This window comes from Lissotriton helveticus, chromosome 12 (genome assembly GCF_964261635.1).
Source record: "Lissotriton helveticus chromosome 12, aLisHel1.1, whole genome shotgun sequence".
Taxonomy (NCBI): Eukaryota; Metazoa; Chordata; class Amphibia; order Caudata; family Salamandridae; genus Lissotriton; species Lissotriton helveticus.
In genome coordinates, this window is record NC_136073.1 from 45781456 (window position 1) to 45800935 (window position 19480).

The 19480-nt window shown below is 48.4% G+C and overlaps 1 protein-coding gene across 2 annotated transcripts in view; it reads right to left on the reverse strand.

The window, feature by feature from the left end:
• Positions 1-1884: 1884 nt before the first annotated feature.
• CTDNEP1 (CTD nuclear envelope phosphatase 1) overlaps positions 1885-19480 on the reverse strand; it is a 76360-nt gene continuing 58764 nt past the window's right edge. For both annotated transcript variants that reach the window (XM_078668588.1, XM_078668589.1), the window contains exon 8: positions 1885-2705. In XM_078668588.1, the coding sequence (XP_078524714.1) occupies positions 2645-2705 (61 nt within the window). In that variant the 3' untranslated portion in view covers positions 1885-2644. The remainder of the gene's footprint in view (positions 2706-19480) is intronic.

Genomic DNA, 19480 nt, shown 5'->3' on the forward strand with positions numbered 1-19480 from the left:
TCAGTCTTTATCAAGACCCCCTTGCCCTGGATAAGCCTGAAAAGGGCTTTGTGGGGTAGGCAGATGGCCAGCACTTCTAGGTATCTGATGTGCTGACCTAGATGCAGAGGGGTCCAGGAACCCTGCATATTCATGGTGGCAAGATATTTATCCCATCGGGAGAGCAATGTGTGGGTGGAGATGGCGGCCTATGGAAGGGGTTCCAATAAAGGCCTGCTGAGCAACAGACTGTTGCTGGTCCACCACTGCAGTGGGTTAATAGCTGGCCTTTATTAACCCCCAAACTTACCAATGACCCTCTGCTTGTGACCAGTGCCTCACAAGGCACTGTTGGGAGTGGGCTCATATGTTTTCTGGCATATATGGCATAACTGCTATTTAGAAAGCTGGCATACCCAAGAGCTTCATCACAGCTCTTACAGTGAGTGGACTGAAAAAGAGATAGCAGCTGCTGAATTGCCACTCCCATCTGTTGGTTGGGATATGCTCTCCCTCTGACAGCATTTAACACTGAAACCGAGAAGGGGCTGATTTGCTAGGGTGGGAGACAGAATTTCTTTGCATTTACAGAGATTCCTAGTCTGTGGAGCAGTGTCACGATTGATTGAGTATGTGCTAGGCACTACTGTTGTGGCTCGACACCCTTCATGGGAGATTGTTCAGCTCTGAAGCTTTCCTCCAGTGCTGGCTGGAGGCTGATGGTAGGGGCGGCAGACCAATGGCTGGATGCATCTTTCTGTCCGGGTCAGGGCCCAATATCAAACTCCGAAGGTAGCTGGGCTCTGCCTCGGTGTATGAGCACTAAGAGCAGAGGGTTGTCTCCCCTGGCTTTGCTGAAGTCATACTTATGCACCTTAGAGTCTTCTTTGTTAGGGGCCCTGCTACTCTTGATGCCAAGGATACAGTGTTGGTCTTCTCGATCAGATGCACTGTAGGACAGCACCGAGATTGTGGTGTCAGCTAGGCTCCAAGAATGTGCTGCTCTCCGAAAATAGCTGGGTGTCCCTGCAGAAAACTGCTGCTGAATCTGGCTGTTCGCTTTGAGTTTTTTTTTTTTTTTTTTTAATACAGCCGAAGGTGAGGCAAAAGTCGCAAGGAGCTCCAATTTGAACAGGGAGAGGTAAAGGTTGTAAACACTTTACAGGTCTGGCGAGGGATATTTTTCTTTGCACATTGGACAACATTAGAAGGTTGTGCAATCCATCGCCCACTTCCTGTATTCATTATCCGAGGAGAGCTCAGCATGAAACAAAGGGGTTTGAGGTAGGGTGGATTGAGTGATACAAAGTTGAGCGTGCACAAAGCACTTCAGGAAACAGTGGCACACCAAGCAAAATCTGAAACTACTGGGTTGCCTAACCAAATAAATGGGCCATCAAAAATTCTAACCTCACCAGCAGGCTTTTGAAGATAGAAAAAAAGCGGGCAAAAGAAAGTCACAATTCCAACACTTGGCTAGGTACAGTGCTTCTAGGGAAAGCTGTGAAAGTACACTAAAGTTGCAAAAGAGGTGTCATAGTCCACGCAAAGTTACAAAAATGCTAGCAGGCCTCCAGCACAACAGAGGGGCCCAGACTTAAATGTGAAAGGCGCAATAAATTGCTGGGGGCAGACAGACCTACTGAAATTTACAAAATCACCATCTGCCACTCTGCAGGGTAGAACATCAGTATAACGCAAACTAAATAACAGAGCAACTGAGAGAGTGGAATGGAATGGCTATACATTACTTGGGACACACTTAAAATGCATTGGAGGCACAGTTATCCCATTCAATCAGGAAATACTGCAAGAGGCAGTAGGAGCCGGAAGGGTGCCCCACCCACCTTCCAAGGATACAGTTTTCTGGACTACTGCAAACAGCTGGTTGACATATGGACACGCTCATGTCAATTGTTTTAATCAAACATTCAAAAAAATATGGGTGGGAGAAATGAAAGCTCACTGAACTCAAAAATGTGTTTCTTTCTCCAGTTATCAGACTAGAACTACCACATGGTCTTTGTAGCCAGAGAGAAAGGGATAAATAGAAAAGAATGACAATTAAAACACCTTTTTGACTGCACAACTGAAATATCGATTGCTTGAACTGGATCCGAGCCATCAGGGGGCTCAGCCAAAGTGATTTTCCTGCTTGGAAAAGGGAGAGTAAAGAAAGAAAAAAAAAAGCCAGAAAAAAAAAGAAAAGAAAAAAAATCTTTAAAACATGAGAGTGTGTTCTCTCAGTCACCTGCAGCTCTTCAATCCGTGATAATGTCCAAATTCAACATGGCCTGTGAGCCTCCTTTCTTGTACAGATGCCCCCCCCCTCCCATCCCTGCAGGCCCCTCAATATGATGGCGCCTGCTCCATCCCCCTCCCCCCAACTCCAAAGTCCTTGGGTCTGGTGAGCTCCATGTCCAGACCGTCCCAGCAGAATGTCCGGGGCAAGGCTCTGGCACCAACGCTGGCAAAGGAGGAGAAGAGCCCATCTCGTTGCACTCGGTCTTTGTTCACCCTCCAACTCCCCCTCCCCCAAAGTCTGCAAAGAGTTCAAGTAAGTACACATAATGGTGGAGGGGTGCCTGAGAAGAAGTCCGCCAGGGGCCACGAGGAGCTAAGGCAGAGGCTATGGGACAAGCCCTGAAGAAAGGAGGTGCAGCGGTCACCATAGTCGATGCTGGTGCAAGTTTCGGCTGAGCACAGATCGGACGTCCGCCGTGAACCTGGGAGGAAACCAGAATGATGAGTCAATCATCTGAAACAGCAGACTAAACGAGGTAAAACCCAGTCTGGACAAACTGTTTCATAAGAGCAATTGTTACCAATTCACCCAGCTCACATACTTCCTGCTTTGCAATACCCAAGAAGTTACATTAACTTCTCTGCACTTAGTGTCGCAGATGCCCATCGCCCTTTCATTCATTTCGCTATGCCAAACCCAACTGCACACAACACTCTGTTTCTGGAGCACACACCAGGCAGAATAAGGAGCCACTATGGCTTTCGTAGGCAACATTTTTCTTGTGGCAATTTGGTCCATGGGCCATGATCCGAGCTCTAACGAAACATTACTATGTAGACATTCATGACTAACAAAGGTCACAAACTGGGCAAACTGGACTTAAAAGTTTGTTCTAAATATCTTCCACTCCGGTTGGCTTACAAACCTCGACTTTAGAGGCAAGGGTACTGCTTTTCAGTCAATGCTGAGCAAGTGGTCCACAATGGCAAAAAGTGAAAAAATTACTTACCTGCAACAATCGGTTAGCAGCTTGCAGTGCTATAGATTAATGCGCACTCTATCAAATACCCAAATGTGAAATTATGCTATGACATTCTGAACAACTATTTATTTACTTTTATTTTTTTAACTTGCATATTTTCTTCACAGTTAAATCAGTACACAGACTTGCCCTGGTGCGTTGAGGGCATTATCACAAGTTACCTTGACACGTCTACTTCAAAGAAAAACTTTATGCAACATCTGCACCCGCCATAGAAAGCAGGAGTGTGCAGAGCATGTAAATTTACAGCACTATAAGCAGCAAGCCGATTATTAGAGGCAACGTTTTCCTTACTTCCAGTGAAACCTCTCAATCCAAGGCGAGGAGCATACCTTCTTCCCTGAAACTACCATCTCTTGTACTCAAGTGAACTTGTTTCTTCATAGACCACTGTAGCAAGTTATACATAACTGAGGAGAGGGGACAGGCAGATCGATTTTGTAAGGGGCAGGGCTGTACACATGCTTGACTATTTCTGCTTTAAAAGATCCCTCATCAAGAGACCAATTTTGGAGATCAGTTTCATCAGCATGGAACTTTGAGAAAAAAGACCTTATGTTTAAAAACAGGAGCTTGCATCCTTCCAGAGTAGGAATCTCCTTGCAACATTATACTGCAGAACATTTTATATCAGGCAATTGAGGCCTCAGATATCACCTTCCCTGGAGCAGTACCAACGTAGGTAACAAACAGCCTATAAGATGAGAATCTACACTTTAATGCACAGCAACTGGGACCTGGTTTCTCATAACATCTGAGTTATAGATATGCTTGCACTCCTCAGAACAGTTAGGAAATAAAACCTTTAAAATGTTCTATTTCATCTGAAAGGTCAACAACTTTCAGAAAGAAGGGTGGCTCAGTTGGTTTTGTATGATGGTGTCAAGTCTTCAGTGAGCAAATCACTGTTCTTTACAAGTCCAGTCTGGACATAATGACCTCAAAGGGAAGGATTTATAAACCAAAGCAGGTAGAAGATGCAAATCTCAAGGCTGTGGGCTGACTGTGCGGAAGCCTTTTAATTAATAACATATGAGTAAGGACAGACATGCTCCTTTGGGATTCAAGTAGGTGGCAGTCGCAGCCAAGCGGGCCTACACGACCTGAATAAACTATCCAAACTAGACAACAATGAGCGATCGATGGTAAAGAAAACTAGATGAAATCATATTATTCGGAGTCCACTGGCAGCATCTAAGCCACTTTCTCCTACATTGGCTTCTTATTTATTGGCTGCTTGAAAAGGATTATGTTACGTAAGCATCTGTTCTTGGCATGTAGAGCTGTAGATTCACATGCTTTGCATACTGCGGTCGTCTAGTGATGGGTCCGGATATTTGCAAGTTGTTTTTCTTTGAAGAAGTCTTTTCCAGTCATGAGGTAAGTTGACTCCTCCTTTCAGGGAAAGCGTGCATGGTCATCGAGTCCATAATTAGATTGTTTTTCCGCAAGAGGGTGAGAACGGAGAAAGTACGTGTAGTACACTAATGACCATGCGTATGTAATGTGAACAATAAGAATTGCAACAACCACAGGTGCCAGGGAAGGGTGCAAGGGAATCTACAGCTCTCCATGCCAAGAACAGATGCATACATGTAACATAATCCATTCAAGGCATGTGTGCTGTACATACACATACTTTGCTTAGATTTTATAGCAGCATCCTCTCAAAGCGGTGGCTAACCAGTGGGTGTTGCAGATGTTTGAAAAAGTGTTTTTAGCACTGCTTTTCCTACATTAGCTTGTTGACGTGCTAATACATCCACACAATATTGTTTTGGTAAATGTGTGTGGTGTAGACCATGTAGCTGCCTTACATATGTCAGCTAAGGGAATGTTACCTAAAAAAGGCCACAGATGCAATTTTTTTGCGGGTAGAATGTGCTCTAGGAGGAAATGTTAAAATTCTTTTAGGTTTAACATAGCAAGTTTGAATACATTTAACAATCCATCTAGACATACCTGATTTAGAGATAGGAGTTAATTTACGAGGTGGAACAAATGCAACAAAATGTTGTTTAGGTTTACGAAAATCTTTTGTTCTATCAATATAGTATAATAGTGCTCTTTTGACATCAAGTGTGTGTAGAGCCCTTTCTGCTACTGAATAAGTTTGAGGGAACACCACAGGTAACTCAACCGATTGGCTAATATGAAAAGCAGAAACTACTTTTGGGTTTGCACGAAGAACCACTATCTTTATGAAATTGAAAGTAATGTTCTTCTAAGGTTAATGCCTGTAGCTCACCAACACATCTTAATGAAGTGCTAGCAATTAGAAAGGCAACCTTCCCTGAAAGAAACTATAATGAGCAATTGTGTAAAGGCTCTTGTAAGAACAATGTTAAGGTTCCAGACAGGTGCAGATGGTACCGTGGGTGGTATTATTTTTTAAGGCCTTTCATAAAAGCTTTAATTACTGGAACTTTGAATACGGATAAATGTCTGTTTTGCAGATATGCAGCTACTGCTGCAAGGTGTAGTCGAATGGATGTGTAGGCTAAGCCAACTTGCTGGAGATGTAAAAGATAAATAACATTTTGTATAGATAGCAGATCAATTGTGTTATTATTACAATATATAACAAACCTTTTCCACTTTGCTGCATAACATGCTCCAGTGGTAGGTTTTCTTGCTTCTTTAAGATTTTTCATACAATCTGGTGGCAGATTTAGGTATCCTAACTCTATGACTTCAGAATCCAGATTGAGCTCATTTAGGTTTGGATGTCTGATTTCTCCCCGGTTCTGTGTGAGAAGGTAGTAAGTGAGGTGCAGTTTATGGTGTGGAACTATTGACAGCTCCAGTAGGGTGGTGAACCATGGTTCACGAGCACTTGTGGGAGCTACTAGAATGAGTCCAAGTGATTTCTGTCTAAGTTTCCGAACCAGAAATGGAAGGAGAGGGAGAGACGGAAAAGCGTAAGCAAATATCCCTGACCAATTCATTCATAGAGCATTGTCTTTGGATAGATGGTGTGGGAATCTGGGAGAGAAGTTTGGGCATTTTGAGTTCTCTGCTGTGGCACTGAGGTCTATTTGTGGGAATCCCCTTTTTTCGAAGTATGGAAGGAGAAGCGGGGGATGAAGTACCTATTCGTGTACTTCATCGCCCCGAATCCTGCTGAGGTCGGCAAATTGGCTGTGCATGCTTGGAAGGTGTTCTGCAAGAAGTTGAATATTGTGATGTATTGCCTAAAGTCAAATGGTCTGAGAGAGGCGTGGCAAACGTAGCGAGTGTGTCCCCTCTGTTCTTGTACATACTACATAGCTATCATATTATCCGTCCGGACTAGGACAACTTTCCCTATGAGGTGAGGCTGAAAAGCTTTTAGTGATAGATGAACAGCTAGAAGCCCCCAATTAACTGATGTGGAGACGTTTGTGTTTGGTGTCCCATAAGCCCTGAATTGTTAGATGCTGCAGATGGGCACCTCACCTGTGAGAGATACATCGGCATTGAGTACGACTTGTGGAATCGGGTCGCCCTTTTGATAGGTTTTGTGTGTTCCACAACTACAGAGAGTGATGAGTGCAAATGTCTACCAACTCTAGATCTGTTAATTGACCTTGTGATTGATTCCACTGACGTGCTAAGCATTCCTGTAGAGGAGGCATATGTAATCTTGAGTGAGGCACTATTGCAATGCATGATGTGTTCATCCCTAACAGTTGCATGAAAGTTTTCACTGTTAGGTATGGATTGTTTTGAAACTGTAGTAGCAAAGTTTGAAAGTTTTGAATTCTGGCTGCATTGGGAGAAGCTAGAGCTGTGTGAGTGTTTTGCGTTGCTCCCAGATATGTTTGCAGTTGTGAGGGTTGAAGATGGGACTTTTGTGCATTGACTGTAAACCCTAATTGAAGGAGGTTTATGGTAGTTTGAGTGTGTTGTAATGAATATGCTACTTACCAGTATGCATCTGTTCTTGGCATGTAGGGCTGCGGACATTCATATCTATAGCATAGATCGCCGCCTAGTGTTGGGTCCGGATGATTGCACCTTGTTGTCCTGGAAGAGTCTTCGAAGTATCACGAGATAGGTGGCTCCTCCCCTGGACTACAGTGCGCATGGGCATCGACTCCATCCTTAGATTGTTTTTAGCCATTGTGGCAAAGATGGAGTGCAATAGTGTAAACGATGACCATGTGTAAGAGTATGTGTAAGAAGAAGAAGTCTGCAACCGCTACGGGCGCCGGGGAGGAGGGCGGGCGATATGACTGTCAGCAGCCCTACATGCCAAGAACAGATGCATACTGGTAAGTAGCATATTCAGTTCGAGGCATGTGGGCTGCTGAATTCATATCTATAGCATAGAATACATAGCAGCCCCTCCACTAACGGCGGCTGCCCGTGCCAGTTGCAGAAGCCTGAAAAAGTGTTCGAAGAACAGCCTGCCCTACAGCTGCCTGCTGCTTGGAATGTACGTCTACACAGTAATGCTTAGTGAACGTATGTGGTGATAGCAAATTTGAATGCACTTAACGATCCATCTGGCAATTCCTGCTTTGGAAATGGGGTTGCCTTTGTGCTGGGCTGAGAAGGCAACAAAGAGCTGTTGTGTTTTTCTGAAATCTTTTGTCCTGTCAATATAGTACATTAGTGCTCTTTTGACATCAAGAGTGTGGAGCATTCTTTCGGCGACAGTTTCGGGGTTTGGAAAGAATGCGGGCAGTTCTATGGTTTGATTGATATGAAACTGCGACACCACCTTTGGAAGAAACTTAGGGTTAGTGCGCAGCACAACCCTGTTGGAATGAATCTAAATAAATGGCTCTTGGACAGTGAGCGTCTGCAGCTCACTGACTCGCCGTAGAGAAGTGATGGCAATGAGAAAAGCCACTTTCCATGTTAAGAATTGAATCTCACAGGAATGGAGAGGCTCAAAAGGTGGGTCCATCAACCTGGTGAGGACCACGTTGAGGTTCCACACAGGAGCTGGCGGGGTCCTGGGAGGGATGACGCGCTTCAGGCCTTCCAGGGAGGCCTTAACGGCTGGCACTCTGAAAACAGAGAGATGCTGCCTGTTTTGGAGATAAGCCGCTATGGCGGATAAGTGTATCCGAATGGAAGCATATGCTAGATTGCATTTGTAGAGATGTAACAAATAGCAGATGATATCTGGAATGGATGCATCTAGCGGGTTGATATTGTGGTTAGTACAGTAAATGACAAACCGCTTCCATTTAGCTGCATAGCAAGCTCGGGTAGTGGGCTTTCTAGCCTCCCGGATGATGTCCATGCATTCAGGAGGCAGATTAAGGTAGCAAAACTCTAAGACTTCAGGAGCCAGATCGCCAGGTTGAGCTGTTGCGGGTCTGGATGCTGAATGTCGCCATGGTTCTGCGTCAAAAGCCTGGGTGTGAGGCGCAGCCGTTGATGCGGCACCACGGAAAGTTCCAGAAACGTGGTGTACCATGGTTGGCGTGCCCATGTTGGAGCAACCAGGATGAGCGTCATCGAGTGTTGCTTGAGCTTTCTTGCCACCAGCGGGATTAGAGGCGCTGGGGGAAAAGCGTACGCAAATTTGCCTGACCAGTTCATCCATATCGCATTGCCCTGCGACTGTGGGTGAGGGAACCTGGCGGCAAAGTGTTGGCATTTTGCGTTTTCTTTTGTGGCAAACAGGTCTATCTGTGGATGACCCCACTGCTGGAAGTACGGGCGGAGCACTGATGGATGTAGCTCCCACTCGTGCATTTGGTGGCTGTACCTGCTGAGCAGATCCGCCATGTGATTGTCCTTGCCCGGGAGGTGTTCCGCCATGAGGAAGATGTTCCGCTGAATGGCCCACTTCCACATGCTCTGAGCCAGATGAGACAACTGTGGAGAGTGTGTACCTCCCTGCTTTTGAATGTAGTACATGGCCGTCATGTTGTCCGTCAGGATCAACACGACTTTGTTGCACAGATGTACTTGGAATGCCTTCAATGCCATGAAGATCGCCATCAGCTCTAGGTAGTTGATGTGCATCTTTTGTTGCTGCGTCGTCCATAGTCCCTGCACCGTGTAGTGGAGCACATGAGCTCCCCACCCCTGGAGAGATGCGTCCGTCGTCAGGATAATCTGTGGCACAGGCTCTTGAAACGGTCGGCCCTTGCAAAGGTTGTGTGGATTCCACCAATGCAGAGAGCTGTATGCCCGACCGGTCACCAACACTAGGTCTTTCAACTGCCCGTGAGCCTGATTCCACTGACGTGCCAAGCACTCTTGGAGCGGACGCATATGGAGCCTCGCGTGTGGGACAATGAAGATGCAGGAGGCCATCATGCCTATCAACTGCATGAACACTCTCGCAGGCAGTGAGTGTTGTGGTCTGAACTGTAGGATCAGCGACTGCATGTTGCTTATCCTCGCTGGGTTTGGCTGAGCTGTAGCCGCCAACGTGTCTATCGTCGCGCCTAGATACTGCCGCACATGTGCTGGCTGAAGGTGCGACTTTGGATAGTTGAGCGAAAACCCCAGACTGTGAAGAAGGTGAATGGTGTGGGACATGTCGGCCGCGCACTGCTGGGCCGACTTTGCTTGAACAAGCCAGTCGTCCAGGTAAGGGTAGACATGGACGTTCTGTCTCCTGAGGTGCGCCGCCACTGTCGCCAGACATTTGGTAAATACTCTGGGGGCTGTGGTCACCCCGAAAGGAAGGACTTTGAATTGGTAATGCTTGTTTTGAATGGTGAACCTGAGGTATTTCCTGTGGGAGGGGTGGAGTGGGATGTGAAAGTAGGCATCCTTGAGGTCTAAGGTCGCGAGAAAGTCTCCCCTGTTCAGCAATGGAAGAACCTGTTGCAGTGTTAGCATGTGGAAATGTTCTGAGAGGATGTACCGGTTCAGGGGCCGTAGGTCTAGAATCGGTCGGAGTGTGCCGTCCTTTTTCGGGATTAAGAAGTACAGGGAATACACCCCTGTGCCTTCTTCCTCCACCGGCACGAGCTCTATTGCGCCCTTTTGCAGCATGGCCAGAACCTCCTGCTGCAATAAGTGCAAATGCTCTTGTGACATAGGACGGTGCTTTGGGGGCATGTTGGGTGGAGTGTCTGTCAGCTCTAAACAATAGCCAAACTGGATAAGTTGCTTGACCCACCTGTCCGTGGTGATGGAGTGCCACACTGACAGGAACCGCTGGAGTCTCCCCCCGACAGGTGTTGGGTGGTCGGGGGGCAGTGACAGGGAGTCACTGCTTGTTGGTGGCAGAGGAACGGGAACTGTTGTTGCCGTTGCCTCTGCCTCTGCCCTTGGAGCTGTTGCCCCGGTATCCTCCTCTACTCTGTTTGGGGTAGGATGACTGCGCCCCACTTTTGTTGAACTGCGACTGCTGTGACATTTGGCCTCTGGTAACACCCCGATTGCCTGAGCGACGAAAAGTGTTCCCACGAAACTGCTGTGACTGGAGAGCCCCCATGGACTTGGCAGTCTCAGTATCTTTTTTAATTTTTTCCAGTGTGGTGTCGACTTCAGGACCAAACAGCCTGTCGGGGTTGACTGGTTGGTTGAGGATGGTTGTCTGTATTTCGGGCTTGAACCTGGAAATTCGGAGTCAAGCCTGTCTCCTCAGCATCACGCTAGTATTGATTGCCCTAGCCGCTGTATCAGCAACGTCAAGGGCGCACTTGATAGCAGCATTGGAAATGAGTTTGCCCTCTTGTATAAGCATCTCAGCCCCTTCCTTGTATTGGTCTGGCAGGTGTTGCAACAGGGTCTCTAGGGTGTCATAATGTGCCCTGTCGTATCTGGCCAACAGCGCCTGTGTGTTTGAAATGCGCCAGATGTTGGCCGCCTGTGCTGCTACCCTCTTCCCTGACGCCTCCAGCACTTTTGACTCTTTGTCCGGGGGAGGAGCTTCACCCGTGGTTTGAGAGTTAGCTCGTTTGCGAGCATTAGAGACCACCAAAGAGTCCAGCGGCAGTTGGCCCCTTATATACGTTGGATCGCCAGGTGCCGGTCTGTATTTCTTCTCAATCCGAGGGTTAACAACCCGTGCTCTCGTGGGTTCCTTAAAAATGTCCGCAGCATGCCTTAGGACCCCCTTTAGCATGGGAAGAGTTTTCACAGTTTTTTCCGCAGTGGAGAAAGTGTCAAAAAGGAAATCAGCTTCCACAGGGTCAGCATGCATATCCACATCATGGTTCTTAGCTGCCCTTTCTATCAAAGCATGAAATGCTGTGGAAACCTCGGTGGGAGACGTCTTGATGTTGAACACCTGAGGGTCAAGGGTTGCCTGCTGATCCCCCTGATCACCTGTGTCCACCCACGAGTCCTGTTGCTCATCAGGCTCAGTGTGGGCTGGGAAATTATACTCCTCATCCTGCTCCTCCCCATCTTCTCCATCTGAATAGGTGGGTGATGGCGTTGCCCCCCTTGCAGGGTGCTGAATGCTGGGTTCAACCAGTACAGGAGTATCCTCTTCAGGCCTTTTGCGTTTCAGGGGAATCCTGAAGGCCTCCAAAGGCTGTGACGCCGTAATCTTCCTCTTCAGAAGCGTCAGCTTCCCGGTATCGGCGTCGATGTACTGCTCAGACTGCTCAGACAAAGAGTGTCGCGGACGCGTGAAACCCCCAGCAGGGGGAGTCGACTTCGACCTCTCCGGGTCCTTGGGCACCGGTTGCGGTGCAAAGGCCTTCGGCGCCACCTTAGGTGGTAGCGTGAAAAGGATCTGCTTTGAAGCCGGTGGCGTCGGGACAGCCTTCTTTGCGGCGGAAGGGATCTTCGGTTCCGATGCGGAAGCTCTGTCCTTAATACGTTTTAGGGAGTCCGAGACCTGCTTTGTGAAGGAAGCGGACGCCTTTGTAGACCCGACCGATGTCTTCGGATTCACCTCTAGAGGAAGACTCGGGCGCCGACACCTTCTGCGTATCCGATTGAGGTGCACTGCGATCCCCGACTACAGCAGTGGACGTGGACGCCGACGACTTCGCCACGGCAACTTTGACCTTTGGCGCCGTAGTGCCAGACTTCGGCTTCGCGCCCTTGGCAGCCGTTGTGTCGACAGGCCTGGTGGATTCCGGCTCGACGGCCTTAGTGTGAACGGCCTCACCCGTTTTCTTGGGCTTCGGGTCGGCTGTTGCGCTCGGCACCGAATCGACGGTCCTTCGTGAGCTGGGGTCCCCGACCACCTTCGCCGCCGTTGAGGGTGAGACACTTTTCTTTGGCTTCGAGGCCACCGAAGACGACGGCGTCGATGGGGGAGCAGTCGTCTTCGGTTTCGATGGTGCGTCGGCCATCTTAGTTGTTGTCGATACCGACAGTTTCGGTTTCGGTTTAGGTAATGGCGGCTCCGCCGAAGTGTCCGTGGCCGGGCCCGAAGGCGGGGCCGTGGATATTGGTGTAGGGTCTAGGGTAAGGCCATGTGGCGATCCTTCGACCGAGCCTTAGTAAAAGTACGAACGGAGTATAGCTCTTCCTCCGAGCTATCTTCCATGGCCCCGTAGGGCTCCTCGTCGTCTCCTACCTCCTCGACGATTTCCTCCACGTCTTGGCCCTCTGCGTCCGCTTCGTAGTCGGACTCGACGACCACTGAAGGAGGCGAAACTTGAAGATGGACCTGTTGCTCGTCCGCTTCTTCATTGACGAAGATGTCCACCGGTGCCGGAGCCGATCGCCGGGCCTCTAGGCGCGCCGCGCGCCTAAGCTTGATGGTTTTCTTCGACCTAAACCTGGAACAGGCCATGCAGTTGGCCTCGTCGTGGTCCGGCGACAGGCATTTGTTGCAGACCGGGTGGACGTCGATGTGTGGGTATATGGATCCACACACGGGACAGTGTTTGAATGGACTTCGTTCCATGCCGTCGAAGTCTTGCTGCGTCGACTGGGCCTCGATCCATCACGACTCACGGGATATCCGACTGGAAAAGTTGGATTTAAGTGAGGCACCGAACGCGAACAATACCGACGGGTCAAAGAAGGCCTTTTGGCCTTGAAAAAGTACGTTTTTGTCGATTCCGAACCGGAGTTAACGAAACCACATCCGAACCCAATGGCGGAAAAAAACAATCTAAGGATGGAGTCGATGCCCATGCGCATTGTAGTCCAGGGGAGGAGCCACCTATCTCGTGATACTTCGAAGACTCTTCCAGGACAACAAGGTGCAATCATCCGGACTCAACACTAGGCGGAGATCTATGCTATAGATATGAATTCAGCAGCCCACATGCCTCAAACACACTTTTCTTTTGTATTGGCTTTGATGAGTCAGTTGTCCAGATATGGGAAGACATGAATTTGTTGTCTTCTCTGAAGAGTGCTACTACTGCTAGACATTTTGTGAATACTCTGGGTGCAGTAGTACCTCCAAATGGGAGTACTTCGAATTGATAGCGATTTTCTGCTATCACAAATCTGAGATATTTGTGATATGCTGGTTGAACAGGAGTATGGAAGTATGCATCCTTTAAGCCTAGTGTGGACATAAAGTCGCCTTGTTGTAGAAGTGGAAGCACTTGTTGAAGGGTAACCATATGCAAGTGTTCTGACAGTATGTATAGGTTTAACGGTCTGAGATCGAAGATTGGTCGTAGAGACCAGTCCTTCGTGGGGATTAGGAAGTAAAGAGAGTAAACTCCTGATCCATGAAATAGTAAGGGAACTGGCTCTTTGGCTCCTTTTGTTAGATGAGCGTGTACTTCTTGTTTGAGTAGCTGTTGGTGTTGTAGTGAGAGTTTGTGAATGAGAGATGGAATATTGGGAGGATTGCTGGTAAGCTCCAGGCAATAGCGATGTTGGATATTATCCAAAGCCCATTTTGTCTGATGTTATTGATTGCCAAATGGGAAGAAACTGTTGAAGACTCTTCCCCCGACAGATGAATGGGAGGGGGTGGGGGTGGGGGGAGTTGGTGCTAGCAAGTCACTGCTTGTTAGTGGACTGGGAGGTAAGTGTTGGTGTACCTCTACTTCTCCCTTTAAAATTGTTCCCTCTATATCCACCCTTGTAGAATCCTCTAAAGGGGGATCATAGTGTTTGTGTTTTGTGGGGTTAGTTTTGGAGCTTCCTCTGTAAAAAGAGCGAGAAAAGGAACCTTTGGAAGAAGGCGATTGAAGTGATCCTATAGACTTTGCTACTTTGGTATTCTTTTTCATCTTTTCAAGAGGCAGTTCTATTTGAGGCCCACTCTAGGTGGTAATATACTGGGTCTTAAAAATATAATTAGTATGCCTCATCATACCGTTGTGTATTTTTCCTAACGTTTCGAATATCTTCTTCTGGTGCTTCTTTGTGTAAAGGCACTCTGTGGTCATTAGCTGCCCCAACAATTAATTCCCGATATGCGGTATTATACCCACAGTTGTGTACTCAATGCAAGCCAATAGGACCGTTGTGGTCGCAGTTTGTAAGAAGGACCCTTCCCAGTGGAAAACAGAAGGTTGGAGAGTCTCCCTAACGGTGGATATCCCGGGAACCAGGATATCTACACCAAGGAAGCCGGGTGCACAGGTGCAAAGTGACATCAAAAAGCACCGTAGACCTAAAGAACAAGTTACTTACCTTCAGTAACGCCTTTTCTGGTAGATACAGTATCTGCCTGTGGATTCCTCACCTTGTGAATATTCCCCTTGCGTCAGCAACATTCGGAAATTCTTTTTGTAGCTTCGCACCGACGACGTCATAGAGGCACGGCATCGCGCGCGACTCCGCTGACGTCACTGACACCATAATAGGCCCACGCCGGCGTGATGACATCAGTTCCGCCCTTTTTTCCGTGCCTTCGAGGCAGGTGTTCCTCTGTGCAAAAACATTGGCAAGGAGGGTAATTTGGAGGGAATTCCCAAAAAGGAAGAGCATACCCATTTTCTACGAGATTGAGAACCCAAAGATCTGATGTAACCGATTCCCAATCCCGGAGAAAATAGGTAAGCCGACCCCCTACAGGACCCGCATGATCCTGAATGGCGGATCTAGGGCTGCTTTTCTGTGGCTGGGGGGTTGGAAGAGGTGGGGGAGGAGGAGGCCGGACGTCCTCGAGGACGAGCTCTTTGCTTATCCATGTAAGACCTGTACAGGGGGTTTTGCTGCTGCTGCTGTTGACCCTGCCGGTAGGGGCGAAAGGAAGAACATCCAAAACCTCTATACCTTTTGGTAGATGAACCCCTGGTCTGCAGCCCCAACGTTTTGGCAGTAGCCCTACTGTCCTTAAATCTCTCTGAGGCTGCGTCACGCTTTTTTCCCAAAAAGTCCAACACCGTCAAAAGGCAGATCCAATAATGCGGCCTGAACGTCCGCCGAAAAGTCCAATGACTTCAGCCAGGCAGATCTCCTAGAGGCAACAGCGGTTCCCATGATGCGAGCAACCGAATCAGCAGTGTCCAGCCCACTCTGGATCACCTGGCGTGCAGCCGCCTGTGCATCAGTCAACACTTCCTCAAAATCCTTCCTGTTGTCATCAGGAATTTTAGGAGCCAACAGACGCAGCGAATCCATAAGGGCATAAATGTATCTTCCCATAAGGCAAGTGGCATTAGTTGACTTTAAAGCCATACTTGCTGAAGAAAAGGACTTCTTAGCAGTCTGGTGCTGTTTCTTGGCATCCTTATCCCCAGGCACTTGAGGAAATGCGCCCACAGTCTTTTTAGAACAGGCTGCCTGAATAACAAGACTTTCAGGTGCAACTCTATACCTCCTTGCAACACTTTTAGACACTGCAGGAGCTGTTAGAGGCTTGTTCCAAACCGCCAAAATAGGCTCAGTTAAAGCCTCATTAAAAGGGAGCAACGGCTCAATTACAGAACTTGGGGAATGAAGAACCTCAGTCAGAAGATTAGATTTAAATTCGACCGTAGACAAGGTTAAATTAAAAAATTCTGCAGCCTTCCTGATGACCATGTGGTACGGCTTAACATCCTTTGAAGGAGCATCAGATACAGATGGCAGCTCCCATTCAGGAGAAAGCTCCAGACCACTAGCCTCCGCTAGATCTTCAAAACAATCATCTTGAAGCTCACCTTCCTCCATCTCAGCCTTAGCCTCCCTATACCTTTGTTCTTCCAAGAGGCGCTGAGCATCCCTCCTAGATCTCTCCTTCAACAGCCGCGCCGTGGGATCCGTGAACGACTACGACAGAGCCGGGATCAACTCCGAAGGCCCAGGGCGCTGTTCGCGAGGTCGACTCGGCGTCGACGACTTCGGCGGAGCAGAGTACTGCCAAGGCGGCGTCGGAGCAGGCATGAAAGGCATAAAGGGAGCTGGAGCATAGGAGTGGGGAACTCCTACATTAAAAGCCGGAGGACCCATAGGACCCGAAGGTGCACCAGAGGGGTACCATGCTCTAGGAAAAGACACCATACATAGCATTTAAAAATGCCGACGGGTCTTGATCTGGGGCCGGAAAAGGAGGGTGAGAACCCTCAGACTGACCCTTTATAGGCTCCGGATTCGCCTCTTCTTCCACAGGTACTGAACCCTCATCCAAAGGGACCTCTTCATCCTCTCGAGCAGGGGACGGCACCGGAGATGGATTCGGAACAGGAGTCGGTGAATGAGCTCGCGATTCCAACGGCGAAGCCTCACCTTCTGGATCCAAGACTTCCGGCGATGGAGACACAAAATCCTTCCCATGCTTCTTTTTAGGAGACTTCGGTCTCGAGTCCAAATCCTTACCAGAGTGATGTCGAGACCCATGCCTTCAATTATGTTTTTTCTTCGACTTCGAAGCATGATCAGATGAAGACCTCGACTTTGCCCTTCTCGAACGTGATCTCGAAGTCTTCTTTTCTCTACTACCTCTCAACTTCGCCACGAGAAGCTTGGTCTCCCTCTCACGAAGCGCCTTCGGGTTCATTCTTCTACACGAAGAGCAGCCGTCGACATCACGGTCCAAACTCCGGCACTAGATACAATCCTCGTGCGGGTCCGTGATAGACATCATCTTGCCGCAATCCCTACAAGGCTTGAACCCGGTCTTCTTAGTCGACATCGCTAGAGACACAAAGAAGCAGGAAAATCGAGAAAACAGTAACAAAGTTACCAGCTAGCTACAGAGATTCCCCGAAACAGTTAGCGTCGACGACGCGGAAAAAAGGGAACTGATGTCATCACGCCGGCGTGGGCCTATTATGGTGTCGGTGACGTCAGCGGAGTCGCGCGTGATGCCGTGCCTCTATGACGTCGTCCACGTCGGCACGAAGCTACAAAAAGAATATCCGAATGTTGCTGACGCAAGGGGAATATTCACAAGGTGAGGAATCCACTGGCAGATGTATCTATCAGAATGGAGGACTTCATAAAACGTGCCGCTGGCGAAGAAGGTGAAAGAGTCAGGTTGAATCCAAGGACGGATTCTTGAAGAGGAGAACCTGCAAGCAGAGGGAACAGAGTCTATGCCACTCGGAAGTGACCAGGATGCACAGACCAATGACCACCGATGACAGAAGTAGCAGGAGTGATGACGGTGACCTTGTCGCTGCAGCTGTGAGGACCAGGTGATGCTGTGCAAGACCAGGAGCCGTTAACAAACTGTCCCACGTTGGAAGTCAAGAACCAGGGGTCGGTGTCAGACGGAAGCACCAACAAGCCTAGGCAGCAGCAACAGACAACAAGCCTAGGCGGCAGCAACAGACCTGGTAAATGAAGAAGCCCTTAAATGGAAACGCAAGGGACTATTCAAGCATCCCACCCAGAGGAGGGGATGGAAAGAGGGGAGGATACTCCCATGTCCTTTGTCCAGTTTCATGCCAGATCAGGAGCCAACGGCTCCCCGAACTGATTCATAACTGGAGTATGCAAGGAGGGCACCAAATGTCCCCTTCAAAGCAGCCTGGTGGCCCTGGCAAGAGCCCCCACCCCAGTCCAATACACTAAGTTCCGTCTGGGAGGTGGTCACACCGGGCTGTGGCAGGAAACATTGTTCTGCCTTCCTCTGGTCGAGCTCAGCAGCAGGACGGCAGACACGTGTCTGTGGTCAGCAGCAACACTAGCTTGCTGTTAGACCCTAAAAGGGTGGTACCGGGAATACAGGGGGAAATCGGTGTTGAGGTAGGATTCCAACATATTTGATACCAAACATGACCAGTTTCGGTGCTTCCAATATTTAGTTCGACATCTCATATTTGACTTTATGTCCACTATTTGTATTAAATAACTGACTGCACTTACGAAGCCTGGTGAATCCACTCCGGGGTTTGTAGACATGCCCTGCTCATGCAGGGACACCCTCACAATTGTAACCAAGCACCCTGCCCTCAGGACTGAAAAGCCGGCCATAGGGGTGACTTCTAGGTTTTAAGTGCTGTGACCTCAGATATTAGGAAACCTATATCTGTTGTAAGTGGTGCTAGCACCAACTTACACAGGTTGCAGTGGCAGGCCTGTAGACACAGTTTGAGTGGTCTATCATGGGTGGCATAATAGATGCTGCAGCCCATAGGAGACCCCTGGTGTACCTATGCCCTGGATACCTTAGTACCATATACTAGGGACTAAGAGGGGTGCACCAGTAGCCAATTGGGAAGGTATCAAAGTACTTACCTTTGTCAAATTTAGGGAGGAATCACTGTGAATGGGGGCCTAATTAGCAGGATTCCAGTCAGACTAGTCAGAAAACAGAACACCACCAGCAAAAAGTGGGGGTAACCATGAAAGCAGATCCTACTTTCCTACAAAGTGACCCTCCGGTAAAAACTGATCACAGAATGGAATTCCTGTTCCTTGGAGAGCGTCATACTTCTTAGCCGGGGGAAGCATATTGTCTCGGGGACAACTGTGGCATAGAGACAGGAAAAGACAACAGGAGGTTTGGGCAACAAAATGTGAATCATCGGGATTCCTTTCCCACTCATGTACTTGTTGTTGCACTCTGCTTAGCAGGTCTGCAAAGTCACTGACCATCTCCAGCAGATGCTCCGCTATCAGCACAATTTGGTGGCAAAGGGCCCATAGTAATATCGACTGAGGTAACTTTGACAGCTCAGGCAGACGAGTGCTTCCTTGTTTTTTCATGTAATACATGGCATTTAAGTGGTCAGTTTTCACCAGGGCTATTTAGCTGCAAATGAGGGCGTAAAACACTTTAAATGCCAACTTGACTGCTATCAACCCTAAGACATGCATGTTCATTTTCTGTTGCTGCTGCCTCCAGGAACCTTGAACTATCAGTTTGTTCTGATGCGCTCCCACCCTACGAGTGATGCATCTGTGTTAACAGTCACCAGTGGCTGATGGCCTAGAAAAGTAACCAGGTTGTGTTCCACCACATGATGCTGTACGACTTAACCAGCAGATCTACACAG